The sequence below is a fragment of the Apis laboriosa genome, unplaced genomic scaffold (genome assembly GCF_014066325.1).
Source record: "Apis laboriosa isolate Shangri-la unplaced genomic scaffold, ASM1406632v1 scaffold108_cov151, whole genome shotgun sequence".
NCBI classification, from domain to species: Eukaryota; Metazoa; Arthropoda; class Insecta; order Hymenoptera; family Apidae; genus Apis; species Apis laboriosa.
The window spans coordinates 326,510-346,371 of NW_025220781.1; the positions used below are offsets into that span (position 1 = coordinate 326,510).

Below are 19,862 nucleotides of genomic sequence, written 5' to 3' on the forward strand. Positions count from 1 at the left end.
AAAAATCGCGACGGTGGTCTTTTTAATCGCGTTGTAAAAATAAATTTGTGACAACAAATTTATTGACAAATTGGAATTTTTTTTCTGTTTCAGAATTTTCTATCTCTACACCTCCCTGTACTTACGTGAGATACAGCAGCCTGGAGGATGTAAGGTCGCAGGAATTAGGATTTCAACGACTGGAGTTCACCCCCATCGTCGTTTCGAAAATAAGGTAAGAGTTGATTGACCTATGACACGTATGCAATAATTAATTCACCGTAAACAGGTCTATTATAACACCCTTTTTACATGATGCATTTTTATCGGAATTGAATAACCCTTTTGTTACTGGAATAATGACGATGCTTTCTGAAACACGTTTAATGGAAAATCTATTTTAAAAGAGGGCGAGTTCTTTGTAGATGAAACTTATTGGAAAATGATTGTTCTACATTTTATTTACACGTGTATGAGAGATTTAATAATAGTATTTTTTTCCCTTTTTTTTTTTTATATCGTATATATATAAATGTAGAACACGAAATAATAATAATATATGTAATAATATAATTGAAAAATAAGCTTACAGAGTTTTTTCAATATGATTATTATGCAGGAAAGAAGAGCTGTTGTAAGAAAAATAGAGTAATTTAGAGTATGAAAAATGAGATGGATTTAATTAAATGTAAATTAAAAGAGGTATTTAATTAAAGAGCGCGTGTCGAGTCTCTGTGATTAGATGGTAGCACGAATTCGAAATTCGCGTGTCTGGGTGTTCATTGTATTCACGTCACGGATTTTCGTTCTTTGTAGTTTCTTTAATCCCGTAATTACTCAACTGCCGCGAACAAATTACGTGGCGTGTCGTTATTACAGCGTTTAATTAAATGATAATCGACATTAGAGCCGTGTTCTAATTAAATTGAGGCTAAAGAATTATTTATAGGAGTAGAGAAAAATTTCCATTCAATTCGAATCGAATTGTAAGAAAAATCAATATCAATTTATATTATCGTTCGCAAAATTATTCTACAATTTCGATACGTTATTTTTTCTTTTTTTTTTTTTTTTTTTTAACTTAGTCTGTCAAGTTAAAAATTCCCGAAAACATTTCATCCCCTTTTCGCGAAAATTCCATCAACGAGACCGACGAAAAATCAGCGAAATGTGGTTATTCACGATAAAAGTAACGAACGGCAGAAACAGGAAAAAAATTCCCTCGATATCATTTATATCTCCATTCTCAAATAATTCCATAATTCCAATCCACATTACTACTTTTTTTTTTTTCATTTTCAATCCTTCGAAACCAACTCTTTCAAATTTAAAATTGCCAATCCTCTTTTCAGAAAAATCCCTATATGATTATTCACAAATATAATATAAAAATATCTTCCAATACCATTTACATCTCCATTCTCAAATAATTCCACGATTCCCATCCACATTATCCTTTCTTTCATTCATCCTCATCCCTTCAAATCTTTGGTTTGTTAAAAAATTCTCTCCCACCCCTCAAAAAATATTTCAATATCACCCTCAAAAAGATTCCCTCTCTTTTCACAAAAATCCCATTGACGAAACATTAAAAAAATCTATAAAATATCGTGCAATCATTTATGAAAATAATCAATAATTCCATCAGAAGAGGAATTAAAAAATAGAAGAAAAAAGAAATTTCGATATTACATTTATTCATTTATCTTTACTCCGATTCTCATTTATTATTCTCACCCCTTCGAGACCAATACTCCTCGTCAAATTTAAAATTTCCAATTTTTTTTCGAGGAAACGTTATAAAAAAAAAAAAGGAAACAAATCAATGTATCGATTATTCACGACAAAGGTAACCATCCACCAGTTCCGTGAACATGAATTAAACGCGAATATCGGTTTAACGCGATAATTAATTCGAAATCAGCAGAACCAGCCGGAGATTAACAGACAGCCGAGCCCGGCTTTTAGTTGTCTCGCTCTACTTACCCACCACGCACCACCCTGCCGCCGCCACGTATCGTGTAGTTGGTGCAGATAAACGCGAATACTTCATAAGCTCGTAATCCTGAAACAAAACGGCGGCCAAGAACAAAAGGGATCCGCTCCCTGCCTCCTTTCAACCCTTCGGATACGCGTTGGCAACAAACGTCGAGGATCGATGTCTTTCTTCGCCCCTTCTTTCTTCTACTCCATTCTCGGTCTGTTTAAGTAAGTCTTAACCGAGTCTGGTTATTAAAAGTCGCTTCTTGCCGGCATCGCTGCCAACTCTGGATTCTTTTGTTTGCCAAGTTGAATGGATGCGAGGGATTAATGATTTAAGCGGGGGTGGGGGTGGATGAAGATACCGTACGAAGTCTCAGACCGATTCCACGTGGATTCCACGAGTCGATAGAATTATTCGTTCGAGGATCTTTCTTCCTCCAATTTGGGAGAATATCGTGAGTATTTTAGACACGGTCTGTATCTGTGAATTTTTTCAAAAGAGCAAGTGATTCTGTGAATTCAGATTCAATATATTATGTTATATTATCAATTTATTTCATTTTCTAGACAATTCGAAAGAAAAACATTTTCTCATGGATCTACTAAACTTTTAAAATCGGTGGGTCTTTGCCAACATTTTGCAAAAAAAAAGGAGAGAGAGAGAGAGAGAGAGAGAGAGAGAGAGAGAGAGAGAGAGAGAGAGAACAAATTTACATGAAACAGTATACAGGGTGGAAAAAAGCGAGAGATGTTAAATTATTTGTTGTGTGTATCCACGTTTTCGACTAAAGAAAAATAAATATACCGGCAGCTTTACCTCTTTTATTTAGGTTATCGACGATCGTCTACTGTTACCTCTGCCGCATCCACAGCCACTATTTGCGGTTGATATTTACTTTAGACGTTACTAAAAAATACATCGGAAAAAAATTCACGGTTCAGACGCGGGGAAAATTCTCTCTCTCTTTCTCTGAAGAGTAGCAGAACCAATTTCGGCGACATCCGACCAAAAATCCGTGGTCGAAGCCCGAATATTACATACCGTAAATCATTATCAGAAAACACGATCAGCTTTTCGAATCGTGAGTACATTGTCCAGTGTGTTGTCGCTAGCAAAAATAGAATCCCGTTGGAAATCCTATTTTCTCGAATCGGGTTGGACGTCAAGCGCCATTGGTGTTCGAAACGAAATTGTATTAGAGAGGCATGAAAATAATGCTCCGGTTCCAGGCTTATATTCCGATGCTTATAGTTTTTATAATATTTTATAATTTGTTCTTTCCTTTCCTTTCTTTTTTCTTTTTTTTTTTTTTTTTTTTTTTTTGTATTACGTATGCATGGAATATGCGATGATCCTGAGAAATTGAATTAAAGAGGATTTGGTACATCGTATATATTTCCAAGTGAATTTTCCAGAGAAAGGAATTCGTGTAATTTTTTAAATGAAATATACAGTCTCATTTATTAAGGAGTTATGCTCTAAATCCTTTTTTAAGCTGAAGCTCTTTCATTTTTTTTTTTTTTTTTTTTTTTACTTGGATTTATTGAACCACCAATCGAGAAAGTTATATAATTAATTTGGGTCTTAGCTTGTGCTTTGTGCATTCCATATCTATTCTGTACGTTTTATTCTTGAAATTATAATATATATTTATAGTGTTACACTTTAGTTGTAATTAATATAAGAATTCGTAAAATTCTTCTTCAAGATCAATTTCCTTTCTTCCGATCACTCCAAATCGTGTTTCGTTCGATTGATCGATAAATATTACTCGAAAAGAATTATTTTTCCTCCGCATAATGGGCGAGTTAAATTCACCAGGTCGAAGTTATTACATCGCATTAACGTCTCGATCGTGGCAACGCTTACAACTCCATAAAGTCTTGGCAAGCATCGCCGATGATACATCTTGTAATCTCTTTTCCTCGAGGAATAACGGAGTCCCTCTCGCGGCCGCAGGCCATAATCTATTTCTCCGCTGCATTTGTGCGCCACTATCCACCCTTCCTCTTTTTCCTTTTCTCCTCTCCCCGGCCGTGTTCATTTCTCAACTTCTTCCTCGCCGCGTCTTTATCCTCTCGAGGGAGGTTTATCCTCGTTAGGGTGGAAAACTGGGAAAGTGGTGGCAAGCAAAACAGTGGTTGCGTTCTTGAAGAGTAGCTAGCTTTTCAGATCACTTAGAAATATAGCTAGTTTGTTCAGCCGTTTATTTTGTCAACTTCGATCGCTTTAACTGTCTTACTTCAACGAGAACAATCGATGAGAGTATAATTGGATAACTCTCATGGAAATAGATAATTAAATTTTGTGCGATCGAAGAAATCTTTGAACTCGGTTTTATATTCTTATTTGATTCTATATTGTTTTGGAAATTTATTTAACTTAGTAAATTCGAAATCTTTCTTCCGTGCTTAAATTTTCAATTTTCCTTATGAAAATATAACAACGTAAAATAATTTCGTTAAACTCAACGTTAATCTCAAAATCAGTTTCCAATCCATCGTACCAGAGTGAAACAATATGAAGTCGTGAAAGAAAATCGATATTAGAAGAATTTCTACGTATTTTTAATCCAAGTGAACCACCACCTCTACTCAGCTTCTTCTTTCTTCGTGGTTCAGAAGTCGAGAAGTTTTCTAGGCTTTGCAAACACCCTTTCTCCTCCTCTACTCGAGGATCAAGCGCGATTTTCGGCCACCGAAGATTGGAAATCGCACTAGCCGTTATTTCACCCCCTGGAATGGCCTCAACCCCCATTGTGCACGAAACCCTGGAACGAAAGGTGGCGTTCCTTCGTCCCTCTTGCGTCAGAGGATCGTGCTTTCCTTCATCTCCCCCCCCCCTTCCTTTTGGAACTCGGGAATTTTCTGGGTCGAATGAACACCGGATATTACCAGCTCGACCAAACCGAAGATACTTTTCTTGTCGGCCGTATTTCGTTTTTGTTACGCGGCGGATGACCGATGGAAATCTGAAACGGATTTAACAGGGCAGAAGGTTCTTGAATCTATCTGGAATTCATGCTGGATCGCTCGAGCGCGATATCTACAGGTTCAGTTTTCTGATTGAGCGATCGTGATAGATTTTTGGAAGGGGAGGAGGGAAAAAAAGGAAGGTTTGGAATTGATATTGGCTCGTGGAATATTTTTCCTAGGGAATCGAAGATGATAAATCGAATAGAAAATAGGCGGGTTGTCGATATGTGGGAAATTTTATAAATAGCTTTTTTCAATTAAATCCTTATCCTTTTTTGGATTAATTTTGATTATTGAATTGAGAATTATTGAGAAAAGTTGGACAGAGATTGACTATTTGCACGATGAGTGAGAAGAAAGTTGGTAATAATTTGGTAAAGCAATTAAATTTTTGACTGAACAATTTTTGATGAAACAATTTTTTGACTGAAATCTGATTCGTCCAATTTTTTTTTGAATACAGATAAAAATTTCATTTTCGCTCCATCTCGACGCGTCTCGAAAATAATTCGATAGAATTTCTCTCCTTTCCTCTTTCTCTTTTCAATAATTGACCGATTCGTTGGAGAAGAGATTCGCGATATTTTCACGCTGTCGGTGACACTTTGCACAAGAATATTCGATCGTAGCCCCGCTTGTTATTACAAGCCTCGCTAAGAGCTTGCACCCAGCTATAAATTACTTTTCCAACGAGACGAAGTCGACCGCAGACCCGTCAATAATTCATCGCGGACCCGCTTACACCGAAAATCCTTTCACATAGACATATAGGCGAAAACCTGTATGTTACACCGGGAAAATATTTAATTTACCGAAAAACTCGGGGAAATACTTACCAACTGGAAATTTTTATCACGGATTTTTATAAATCTTTCCGCGAAACTTGCGTCGAGATATATAAGAGGTTGAATTTAGGTTGTGTTCCAGATTTTTATTTATCTTAATAATTTTTAGATGTTTTTAATATACCTTGATAACAGTTATAAAACAATTTTGTTGCAAAAATTTTGCGCACAAATCTTGCTCAATTAAATTACACAATATATTTTGCATATAAATATTTAAATTGCGTAAAAATAGAAAATTCTTTTCTTCAATTTAATTTTAAAAAATAATTGGAAATTCATTTGAAAAAAATGAATCCTTCTTAGTTCTCCTATATTAAACGCAGAGATGAACACTTAATGCTTTTAACACGATTACAAATCATTGAGGAGGATAAGGATAAGTTAAGGATAAGTTTTGTTGGTCGGGATAGTATATAGTCTTCGTATAGCGAGGCCACATATTTCAGAGTCAGTCTCATTTACCTTTTCGCCGATCTTCTCGCTCCCCCTCTATTTTTCCCCCTTCCTTTTAATCATTCTTTGCCCACAACCTGCATGTACAGATGAGCGTGTACACGAGGCGGATGTTGCGTTTCATTGTTTTACAAAACACTCTCGTTGTTTGCTCGTTGCAAATATTTTTTTAAATATTCGTTATTTGCTTCGCAGCGTGCTTTACATTTTGCAATTTTTATATATTCTTACTTATTATATCGCGAAATTTTCCATTTTTGCTGATAATCAAAACTTACTTTTATTCGTTAATTCGAGAAATTTTTAAATTCTCGATTTCGGGTCTGGATTTAATCGTTTTGATTGTACAGAAGAAATTAATAAAGAGTCGTAATTTTATTAATAGTTGTTTAATAAAATTACAGAATTCGGTCCATATTTTTTTTTATCCTATCAGAAAAATTTATGATCAGCAATTGTATGGATTGATATATTAAAAAATACATGTGAAAGTGAACGATATTTTTTTCATATTAAAACCATAAATAATTAGAAATATTTACAGACATTTCAATTTAATTGTCACAACATCCTTCATAGTATAACAGTGTACCATCAAATAAAATAAATTTATGATTCAATCATATAAAAATAAATAGAAGAAATTCCTCCAATTGTACAACTTCTATTGAAGTTTTTATCGAATAGTAACAAAAAGAAAGAATTGCGCGATATTCAAACGCGTCACGCGATGATATGTGAACGGCGATGTTGAAACACGGATGATCGACGTGGAACGATTTGAGAAATTGTCTAAGATCCTCCTCAGGAAGAAGGAGTGTGTAACATGCAAACTTCGATCTGATTCGATCGTCAAACGAAATGTTGACAATTTTGAATCGTGTCACCTGTTGCGCGGATGCGATGCATCTCCTCGGATGCGATATTAAAATGCAAACAGTCAAGAACGTTTTAAACCGGCGCGTTGAAAAAAAAAAAGAAAAAAGGATTGGATTGTACGAGATACTGCTGATCGTGTTCTTCACTCATTCGACATGATATTTACGAAATTGTGAAATTTTTGGAAAATTTTTAATTCTCGAATGATAAGATCGACGCATATAAATTATGGTTGAATTATTTTTTAAATAATATCGGTTCTATCTTATATAGGTTCAATTTTGAAATAAAAGAATTCGACGAATTTTATTCTTTTATATATATATATAAATTCTTTTTACGTGTATCATTTTGGAATTTGCAGGATCCGCGTGCGATTTATTATCTATACTTGAATCGTTTTGTGGTTCATAGATCGTTCTTTTATTAAATCGGTTTTAAAAATCGTATGAACGCGATATAAATGAGAACGCGTTTAAAGGAACCATTGAACCGCGTGTGATCCAATAGTAAATCATCCCGGATACGACTTTTCTTCGTCAAACAATCTTATAACGATTCGTTTACAACCACTGAAAGGCGTAATGGTAAAGTTAGGAGATCTAACACGCGATTATAGTTTTACAGCTGATGGATCAGTCGGAAACGAGGATCATATATATTTCTCACGACGATTTATTTGATTACTTATTTTTTAGTTTAATGAACATTTTCAATTGTTTTTTTTGTCGATCTCTTTCTAAACAATCATCGTTAATTATATTTTAATTATATAACTAAGTAATTTCATTAAATATATATAGTATTTTATTCATAAAAATAAATATCAAAATTATCATTTAAATAAAATAAATGGTTAAATACGAAGTGACGAATAACGTGATTAAAAAAATAAACTCAAAATAAAATATGAAAATTTGAATTTTCGTTTCTTTTTCTTTTTTTTCTTTTTTAAATTCAATTTTAATATCCAATAAAAATACCATTCTCTCGTAAATGATTTTCAAACAATTTTCAAACAATGGAACAACGTAACGTATACAAAAAAAAAAAAAAAAAAAAAAAAATACGATCAATCTCATAAATTCGCCATAATACAAATTTTATTGTCATATCGGACGAATCTTCTCGCTTCTCCTTCTTTTCCCATCAATTTTTCGACTTTTTCCGCTTCAACACACCCTCTTCCGTACACCATACACCTCGATAACCCCACTTAACAACTTTCCAACAGCGATTCGTCTTTATTACGGATCTCTCGTTTCGACGAGGCTCTCCCGTAGTTTATTGAGCAGAGCCATACACGGGGAGGGGGAGTGTCTCTCCCTCTCTCTCTCTCTCCCCGTTCATCCATTCTACGAGTCGGCCATGCCGCATCCGACCGGGAAGATAAGATTTCCACGAAATTTATCGAGGACTACGCCCGCCGCTTTAACGTACTCATTTTCGCTGGCGCAGTCGGCACCTTATCGGTTTTCGGAGGAAACTTGGAAGATTCATCGGCGCGCCTCCACACGTGGAGGTGAGAGAAGCGTAGGAGAGGATGAGAGGGGGAAAAAATCGGATGTCTCTCGCCTCGTGGACCACCAGAGGCGTAAGACTTCGCTCGACGGATCCTATCCCCTTCGACGCGATTTATCAGACGCCGGATTTTGGCTGGCTTCGAATCCTGTGGACCAGCCATTCTCTCCTCCACATTTGTTTCGCCGGTTAAATAATAAAGGGTTGTTGCTCGGTTCGACGATGGTGCACAGAGTGGAAATTGTTGGACACGATACGGGGTGGGCAGGATTTGTGGAAAATGAGAATAAAAGAGTTTCTTTCTCTTGGCTTTTCCTTGGGATCCCTTGTAAATTATGGGTATCTTAATTATTCACACTTAGAGAATTTCTGCCTGTCTCGTTGCACGATTAATTGCATTAGTTTTTTTAATCGTGAAATTGTTGTAAGCGTAGATAATAAGTTAGAGGATCCGAGGTAAATGGTTTCCGTTGTTGCAGTTTATTTCGTACGTTGATGTAAGTGATTGTGCGAATTGTTTACTCTTCGGGGAAATATTATCTCGAAGTTGTCCCTTTTGCATCAGAATTGCGAAATTAGAATTGCAAAATTGAAAACGTAAATAGATTCGAAAGAATTTTAAACGGGTATTGCCGCGTAAAACGACGAATGAATCGATATATATATATATACTCTTTCCAATCTCTCTTTTATCGCCATTTTTATATCCGCTGTAAATTGTCTATCACACAATTTCCACACAAATCCGAATAACCTCAACAAATTTTATCTCCAATTTGCACGAATGTAATCTCTCTAAAGTGATGCGGATAGAAAAGTACGAGGGAAAAAAAAAAAATAAATGAAAAAAGAAAAGGGAAAGAAAGAAAAATAATTCAAAGCGACATTTGTCCGTATAAATTTCCCACGGATTTCATTCAAAGCATCCGCTGAATTACGAAAGGAATGAAACGTCGGTCGGGCAGGAATCCGATAAACTTCGTTCACGCGATACACATATGCAATTTCGTATTTGCAATCCAGTCGAGGCGTCACGCTACCCGAAATCGATTTCCGCTCGATTCATCTAACGGTTACGTATATTTTTCCCTCCTGTCTCCTTCTGCTTCTTCCACTGTTCCACTCCCCCCCGCGCCCACCCTCCGTTTCACGTCAGATGACAGCCAATTTTTATTCCAGTGATTGCATTTGCAATTCCCATGCGAGAGAGCCTCTCCGCCGTTTCTGCTCCCACTTCTCTCGCGCCACCTCCTTCCACGATTCTCTCGAATACCTTTTCACCCCTTCGAAGGAATACCTTTCAACACCTCGATGTATCCAGCTACAGTTCTCTTGTCTTTTTTCCTTTTTTATTTTCTAATGGAAATACGGATAACGTTAATAACGTTCTACGTTAATGGGCGAAAAAAGAAGGTTTAATCGAGAGATTAGGCGCGAGAAATGGAAAGAAAACTGGAAAGGATGGTATGACGGGAAATTTTACGGGATACCTTCAATCCTTTTTCGTATTCCAATCAATTTCGGAGCGTCTTTAAGCGTTTGAACGGGATAAATGGCATGTAAAGGATTATACGGGATTACATATTGCGTTGTTTATTGTACGTTTTATGTTCGAAAGCTAATTTCTTTATCTGTAGACGAAGAAAATGTCGTTAAAAGAATTATTATAAAAACGATTGGATAATTTTTCTCTTCGAACGAGAATACATATTGGAAATTTTTAGTAGTAACGAAAAAGAGAAAAGAAAAAACAAAAACCTGAAATTGGTCAATTCTATCGTTAATTTTATTAGCCAAGCTATTTATTACAATTATAATTATAATAATTCGTATTCGTAATTTATTTCATAATCATCGTAACAGGTATTTTTCGAAAATAGCCATTTCCTCTCGAACCTTTTTAAGACTCTTTTCATCCTGGCTTCTCTTATTGTAAACAGATTTTGTGCAAGAAACAAGCTCGAATTTATTCCACGCTGTTTATTATTATTACGGCTAATTATTCTGCCGAGAAAACACCGGCTTGACAGACTTATTTAGCATCAATTTTCCGCAACATCCAACGTGTCCAAGCCGCGGGAAAGAGGCGGTGGAAAATTCCAACGGGATGTGGCTTTTGAAAACGTAATTCCAATTTCTTAAGAAGCAATTAATTCCGTCTCCCGGCGGGGACGATAAAGGAGAAGAGAGGTGGCCATTTAAATTGAGTGGCTTCCTTCGAAATTAGATCAGGGAGAATGTTCGTTGTCCCGTTTATTTGCGGTCTCCCGCGCTTGATATAAAATTTGCAAGGAGGGCAAATTCGAAAAAATCCACGCAACGAGCAAGTAAACACACCCCCCTTAAATTGAACGATGACATATTGTGATTTTGGATACGATGGATGATGTTTGATCAATATGCGTTTCGAGACGATACTTTTATCATTTTTGATAGAAAATTAGTGGTTTGTCTTATCTTTGTTGAATAATAGAGCAATTAAGAATGTATTAATAATCAAGAAACATTGAAGAGGGTGTGAAATTATTCTTTATTTGAAAAAAATAATTTTAAATGGAATATATATATATTTTTTCAATGGAACATAATTTAATGTAAGTAATTTTTTTTTAAGAATTCTTACAAAGAATTAGTTTTATTTTCAATCATATTTCTTCCTTTCGATATTTTTCAGAACGTTGATTCAATTATCTCTTGAAACATGATCGTTTTCAATATATTTCTATTAGATAACAAGATTTTTTTCTGTGATATCTTATGCAATACAAAATAAGCGAGAACGTTACGAAATCAAATCAAGATATACAGAGATACCATTGCGATTGCTCGTAAATAATTTCCATTTACAAAAAACAAAAAAAAAACATTTCCAATACAAAATCAACAAGTTCGAAAACACGCGTGCGCGCGCGAACCAATATTCGAGGGAAAAAAGTTTTTAAAAAAAAAAAAAAGAATTTTTATATTCTGGAAATCGATGTGAGATTTTATAGCTATCACCACAAACTCTCCCCCTCCCCCTTCTCATTCAAAAAAAAAACGTTCACGAAAGAAGTTCGGTCTTCGACGAGTCTTCCAGTTGTTGCAATACTTTAAATGTCTCGTTGGAAGAATCTACCAGCTTCTTTAATGGAAATTGGAAAACTTTCGTCATTGCCCATTATCCTCCTTCAAGCCATTCAAGGGAATAATTACGACTTCACACTTCAACCAGAAATAATTTTGAATCGGAGCAATACCCATTCCAACAGGGGAGAGGGGAGAGAACAAAAAAACGAAGATCAATCGAAGAAGTAGAGACGCATTCGCAACTTTTTCGTCGAGAAATCTTACTCTGGAAACTTTCGTTCCCCGCCAAACGGGGATATTTCCTTGATAATAAAAAAAAAAAAAAAAAAGAAGAAGAGAGAGGTTGCCATCTCTGTCGATTGTCGTTCAACTTCCAACTTCCTCGAAACGAAAAACGACGAATCCCCGGGTAACCGTAGCAACGAACTACGTCGCACTTGTATCTTCGACCGATTCCATTGGCATGTTTCGGGAAGAGCGATCCTCGGCTACTCGTTTCGGGCTTAACCCAATTCCTCGTAGAAAGTGGAACTCGACTCGATCGTTTCCTCGGCCAGACGAGGACCCATCGATAATGATTTTTACCCAGCCAGGGGAAGGGGGATGGAATCAAGAGAGGATAGAAGTATGCCAGAACTCGAAAATTTCGAGTTCGATGCTCGAAAGTATCTCGTGACACAAATATCAGGATTCTTGAAACTTTGAGAACACGAATCAAATGGTTTTGGAACGAGCTTTCTTGTTGAGTAGATAAATACAAAAGCATTTCTTTGAATATTGATACATTCGATATTTGTTCTTTGTATCTTTTACAATTTGCCGAACTTTAAGAATCGTATCGCATTCCAGCCATTTGATTGAAAAAAAAAAAAAAAAAAAGAATCTCGAGTATTTACAAATCGATCGAATTCGATAATAATTTCTATCATTATTTCTCAAAACCTCAAGAAAGAAGCCTCTATTTATCTTCGACGTATCTTCGAATTCTTACACCCCTTCCCCTCCTCCCAGAAGCTAACAACGAACGAGGGCGAAAGAAAGAGGACGCGTGGCGAGAAATGACGGTTGTTTGGGAGGGGGGTGCGGAATTGCGGAGACACAAAGGGGGTGGGGGGAGAGAAATGGAACGACGAGCTGCCAGACGCAGGGGACACGGTTTATTCCAGCGTTCCGCATCGTTAGGGCTGCTCACGTTTCGACACACACCACCACCACCATCATCATAGCGAGCCATCACGAATTACGCGCGAGCCGGCCTCGTTGTACGCCAGGAGGAGAATGTACGCGACGCCGGTATTGCCGATGTTCCCTTGAATGGGCTGATACAAAGGGATCCGCCATATGACGTGTAGCCGACTGGATACGCGCAACCGCCCTATTCGTGTATCGTCCGCCGGCCATCGGTGATAACTCGGTTATTGGACGGAGAGAAAGAGAGAGAGAGAGAGAGAAAGAGAGAGAGAGAATATTCCTCGAGAGTATCGCTGACGAGGCGAAAATTCTATCGGATGTTTTCTCTATTATATTTATTATGCAATGTTTTAACGTTGTTGGCGAGAGAGAAACGAAGGGATAAGGAAGGATCTAGTTATTATATTCGGTGAAAGTGGGAAGAGAACAGTAAAAGGATGTATTTATGTGTATTTGGATAAGATGAGGAAGATGTAAGTATTTGTACGATAAACTTGGTTAGATGGGGTATAGTAAGATGAAGGAAAGGCTGATTGAGCGAAGTTGTAAGCTAGTTAATTATTTTTGACTGATTAATATTGACCATTGTCTTCTTGGGCCAAGGAATTTAATGTAAGAATTGAATTATTTTCTGTTTGAGGATAGAAGAGACAAAAAATATTGAGAGGAATGAATGAGATAAAAGAGTCTATATTTCTACCTTTTTAAATAAATGATATTATCAATAGTTAATTGCCCTGTTTGCCATTGCATAATAATGTTTTAAAATTGAGTTTTGGTCATTTTGGAATACAAGGAGTTATGGACACAATAGAGTCACATTATATGCAATTGGATAGGAGTTATGAGTTGTGCATGTACATGCATGTACGTGTATAAATTATATCCTACATATAATTTATTCCATTATAACGATCAAGGGATTCTCTAGGGGTAGAAATAAGAGTGACAGAATTCAATATATATAGTTTGAATGCTGGTTTTGTGAGAAGACTTGGTTGTCGATTCTTTGAATGGACGAGAGTTGGGGAGTTCATTGTGTTTCAAGTACTACAGTGAAATGTACGATCTCATAGGATGTCAGTAAGGTTCGAACAAAGGTTGAATGTATCAATGGAAGAAATATTTTATCAGATTACTTTATTATTTTATTCTGGAAACAGAAAATATTTTTGAGAAGTAAAATTTAAAAGTTTTTTTAAAAAATATTGTTTAAACTCGTGAAAAGGAATTAGATTAATTTGCACTAAAAAAAAAAGAATAATTTAAAGATGTTCTTAACGATTTAAATTTTATTTTATTTTATTTTTACTTAATTTATTTAATTTTTATTTAATTATTTAAATTATTTAATTTTATTTAATTTTATTTTTTCTTCCATTAATTAATGGAGGAAGTTAGGCATTGTATAATTTAATTAATCGGTACGGTCTTAACCATATAGAGGTTTCTAGTCGTTTTCCTTCATTACATGAAAAGGGTTCTCTTTGTTTTCATTGGTTCAATGTGGAAACTTACTTATTCGAAAGGTGTATCATTTAATTACCAATGCATCGAAATTTACTCTGTGCATTACGATTCCATTTTATCTTCTCCAAAATGTTCTTTACTAGGGGATTAATAATAAACCATTGAAGAAGAATCGTGATCAGAAATAATAATTTAAAAAAAAACAAAAATTTTTAAAAATAATTTTTCTACAATTTTTATTTCGTCGTCATTTTTCACAATTGCTAATTGTCTGGTCAGAAGAGACATTTAAGAAAGTTTGGTCTTCGAGTTCAATTGAGTTTGACGAACTTCCGTCTCGAAAACTTAATCGCGAGTTGGACTCAAACGTCTGGAAGAACTGTCAGATCTTAGAATACTTAGGAATCGAGCAATCAGCCGCATATTAATGTGATTGTCGTTCAGAACATTTGGGACTGCTATAAATTGACACTCGAAAGTCTGCCATTTACGACACTTCGTGAATTCTGAAAGTCGTGAAGTTGAGAAACGTAACGACCCCGCAAACAAATCCTTCTTTTCTTTATATCCTTCTTTAATACATTAAAGCATTATTTTCTTCTCAATACTGATGACAAATTTTTAAAATAATCAGAAAGAAAGAAATCTAATCTAAAGTAATAATAATTTATTATAATTTTATTTATCCAATATTTCCATTAATCGATCGAGATATTATTTTTCTTATCCTTCAAAACTTGTACGTTGTTTATAGAATAATTTAAATTTGATCGATGTTTCCGTAGAAAGTGGAATTGGAATGGATGACGCGTAGTTTTGATAAAATTTCCAATCGCTGGACAAAGAGAGTTTTCTGAGGAATAGGACCAGACTCAAATTGCAACTCAAATTTATCGAAAGATTTCCATTTTAATTGTCACAAATTATCGATTTACCACATTATCAGGGATAACTTTCATCATATTGATAACTAAACCATTTTAAAGTGTTAGATTAATCGAACAATTTCGTAAAAATTTTTTTTTTTATTATTATTTTGAGAAGATTCAATCAGTTTGATAATTATACGCAAAAATATATCGCATTAAATTTTATTTAAATTTCCCTATAAAATTTTTTAAAAAATATAATTAAAGTAATAATGCAGTGTGTAAGAAATTACAAGTTTGAAGAACTTAACAAAGCAGTTAAATTAAACTGAATAACTCGTTTCAAAATGTTGAAAGTGTTGCGAGCAGAAAGTTAACAAGAAGATTAACTTATTCGCACGTCTCCACTTTCCGCGCTTATTTGTTTTCAGTTGAAACAGTCCTCAAGCGGGCGCAAGTAGAAACTTCCAACTTTGGTCAGAAACAGCGACCGAGAAACACTTTTGCTCCTGGTGTGTTTCTCTTTCTATTTACCAAGTAAATACAAAGATTCTTGGTATAAATTATCTTATTAATCCCTAATTATACACGATACATAATAAATTACGTGCTAATTTTTTACACAAATATCAACAATATAATACTTTTACTTATTTTCAAAAGCATCATTCGATATTTTCCCCAATTTTTCTTTTTAAATTTTAGATCGACAGCCTGTTACGTTTAAAAACTCTCTACTTCATCGTGTTACTTTCATCCTATTAAATCATTTTAATTTATTACCATTATTATTGAAAGAAAATTCGAATTTGTTATTTCTTCCACTTCCCATCTGAATATTAATAATTTTTACAATAACGAAGCACTTTTTTTTTTGCAATTAAATTCGTCCCCCCTGATAATAAAAAGAAAATAAAAATACTTGTGACGGACTTAGATTTATGAACAAAGTTCTCTATCAATGTCGAGGTGATGCGCGCACAGAGGCCAAGCGCAGGATATCGGTTGATCAAGATTAATGACGATATCTACGAAACCAAGTAATTTCAGCCATCGAGACAAGTTGATGTTCGCTCTTGTTCTGCTTACAGTACATTTATTCAACATTAGTGATACACGATTTAACTTTGCCCTGTCTCTCGTAATGCCTTCGGTTGCCTACCAAATTCACCCTTGTCACCATGATTCCCATACTTTTACGTGATTTATAACAATATCATCATCAACAAGAAGTTGTGACGTTGTGGCAGGTAGAGACGATGCTTCTAGAGATTTAGTTTTTATCTGAAGGATTTTGAAATAAAGGTTTAAGAAATATAAATTGAAGAGAAGAGAAAGAAGCAAAATTAATATATTATTGTTCGTATTTGAAAATTAAACGTCATTTGTTTAATTTATCATTTTGTATTAGATATATACGATACAATTTAATTAATTTATTTTAAAAAATTAATAATTTTTGTTCGAAATTCTCATTTTCTTTCATAAAAGTTTTGTCGAATTCAATAAATAAATTATAATTGAATATTTTATTTTTTTTTTAAATAATTAGAAATTATTTTCAATCACTAAATTGAATAAATGTTAAAATTTTTCACAGTGTGAAATAGATATTATTATAACGATTTTGTCAATTGAATGTCGTTTCTCATATTTTTTAAATATTTGAATGTAACTGGTTTCAACGCTAGATTTATTACATTTGCTCTCGTTTGACAATATTTGGAAAATGGTAGCTGCACAGAGTACAGTTTTACTGCATTAACGTTGTGACAGAAGTTTTATTGGATTTTTATTTTTATTTATTTATTCTTTTTTTTTTCGTGCAATGCGTTCCATTATAATTGTGGTAAATTTGTTATGTAAAACGAACAACAGGATTCGTGAATTTTACGAGAAATATATTTTCCATAAAAGGATGGACAAGAAAAAGAAAAAAAAAAGGAAAATATACGTTTTATATTATCCAATTTGGTATCTTTTTATTTTTATTTATCGATTGTTTGTTTTACAGATATCTGAAAAGTATTTATCTTTTATCATATTTCTTTGTATAATAGAAAACAAATTCTAAATATTCCATGTGTACTTTTGTACAATTTTGAATCATAATTTTTCAATTTTTCAATCGTCGAATTCATTGAATCTTCGACTAATTTAAAATTTAAAAATTGAAAAATATTAACAATAATTTTATTCGTATCGATAGAAATTTTTTCAAAAAGTAACAAAATTCTAATTTAATTTTTTATTAAATTTGTGAATTCTTAGAATATGTTAAATAGTGATAAACAAATGAACGAAATGATCGTTTTCTAAAGTAGATCTCGAGGATATATAAAAGTTTGGAAAATCCATTATCTTTTTCATTCTTTTCTCAAGTCGAGATAAAATGTTATTTTTAATAGGTTCGAAAAATAATTAAATATTATCTATTACACGAAAAGTGTCAAAAGTATTTAAAATCGTCTACAACGGAGAAACGTTTTGAAAGTTTCGAGGGTGCTGAAACTTAGTTGCCGAACGTCTCTCGGGATCTTAATACCGCGTAAAATGATTATGTTGTCGCGAAAGTATGCGAGAGGGGACGATAATAATAATTAATACTTTAATAGTTCACCACAGAGAGTTACCTCCTTAATTCCTACAATGTCTCGAAACATTTAAAATGTTCGAAACTTGGAGTGCTCTTAAAACTTCAATTCAATTTTAAAACGGTAATACGTAAAAGTGATTTATATTTTATTGAAACTTTCCTTCAGGAAAGTCTTGATAATCTTATTTTGTGCCTTGTAACGAGGTTGCGAAGTACTATTTTTAATTGCGAGTGTTTATAATGAAAATTTAACGCGATGAAAATCGTCTGTTTTCATTTTACTTAATATAGCTAGATGCTAGATAAGTAAAAGTAATTTTTATAATACTAAAAGTATAATAAGTTTACGTTTCATCTTAATATTTGATTTCCATTCTAAAAATAGAATATATTATAAAATCTGCCTTCTTTTAATAATTGTAAAGGAAAAGAAAAAAAAAACAACGAATTATTTTATTCTTGTAATTTTTATTAACTCCAAAAATTTTACACTTTTCAAAAAGATAATTTATCAAACTCTTCGAAAAATCAATATATATATATATATATATATATATATAATCATAGCATCCTCATGGCATCCTCTGATTTTCAATTATCCAATAAATTGCCAGATTAAGTAGCCACGATTGAAACATAGTGGACTCCGTATGGGGCGTTTTGTGGGATAAGTTGCCAAAGACCAAGAGTCATCCCCCTAACTTCTTGTCATAGAAAGTTGGTTGAATACAAGCTGCGGAACCGCCTGTTTCCTCGCCGCTTTCACGGCTTCATCAAAGTTTGTTACTCGATTTCTCCAGATCCGAGCTTTAGATAGGGAAGTTAAAAGCTGTTAGCAGGTCGGGAGTAATCGAGAATTCGTGTAAATTCCACACGCCGGACTAATTATCACGGTGATAATGGCCACCCTTTCCATCCGTCCCTCTCCCTCCCCCCCCTGCCAAATGATTTCGATCGATGTTCCAATCCCCGAGTTATTGTCGCGCGCATTGGAAAATTTTCACAACCCTTACGATTCGTTTCAATTAGTTTGACGTAAAATGGAGGAGGGGGATGAAGGATGGGGTTGCATTAGGGCGAACCTTGTACAGCCTCGAATTAGGGGTGGCTGAGGTGTCGATTGCTGGAAATTTAATTGATTTAATTAAATGTGTTTGTTGCGATGCTTTTCTTTCTTCTTTTTAATTAATGTTTTTAATTAATTTTCTATAGAAATTATTTAACGAAACACAAATTGAGAGAAATGAGATTTCTTTTATCTCGTAATTGAATTATTTTTATGAAATAATTCAATCAAGTAATTTTTAATCTTTTATTTCTTCGTTTTTCAAGATTTATTGTAATATTAGAAAATCCAGATAGAGAATTATAAAATTAAAAGTAATATAATCTATTTGGTAGAGAAAATAATGTATAGGTAATGTAATATTTTTAATTTTAAAAAGATATATCTTTTTTAGATTGCAAATTTAGAGTAAAAAGAATAAAATATAAATATAGAAATTAATATTTAAATTGAATCTCTATTATAAGCAGTACTTGCAACAACGTTCCATAGGTTTTTCAACAAATGTATCGTGTATCTATATTATTCGTTATCGACATATTTGCTACGACCATAAGCCAGTGTAATAAGATTGAATGTCTAAAATCGATTCACCTAAGCTCTTCCCGGTAATAATAATCACGAGAGAGCCCTCTGAACTTGAATTCCTAGTCGGTTCCCTAACTTCTCCAGGCTCGTCTAACTTTCTATCTCATTTACCACGAATCCGAGATGGCTCAATACCACAGACATATAGTTATTCGATATCCAAACTCCGACGAACGTGGATCCAATCACTAAATACATTTACATTTTTCAATTCTATACACTTCTCCTCTTGTCCGTTAATATCTTATTACATTATTAAAAATATTTTTTGAACGTAGATCAATTGATAGCATTATAAACCTATTTTCAATATTTTTAATTATACGATTGAAGATAGTTTTATTACAGAAGATTACAATTTAAAAAAAAAAACA

At 33.9% G+C, this 19,862-nt stretch overlaps 1 protein-coding gene across 1 annotated transcript in view; it reads left to right on the plus strand.

Annotated features, from left to right (window-relative positions):
* Window positions 1-19,862, plus strand: part of LOC122710570 — a gene marked incomplete at its 3' end in the record, with an annotated part of 118,221 nt that overhangs the window by 66,786 nt on the left and 31,573 nt on the right. The window contains exon 3 of the mRNA XM_043928495.1: window positions 94-214. Coding sequence (XP_043784430.1) covers window positions 94-214 — 121 coding nt within the window. The remainder of the gene's footprint in view (window positions 1-93; window positions 215-19,862) is intronic.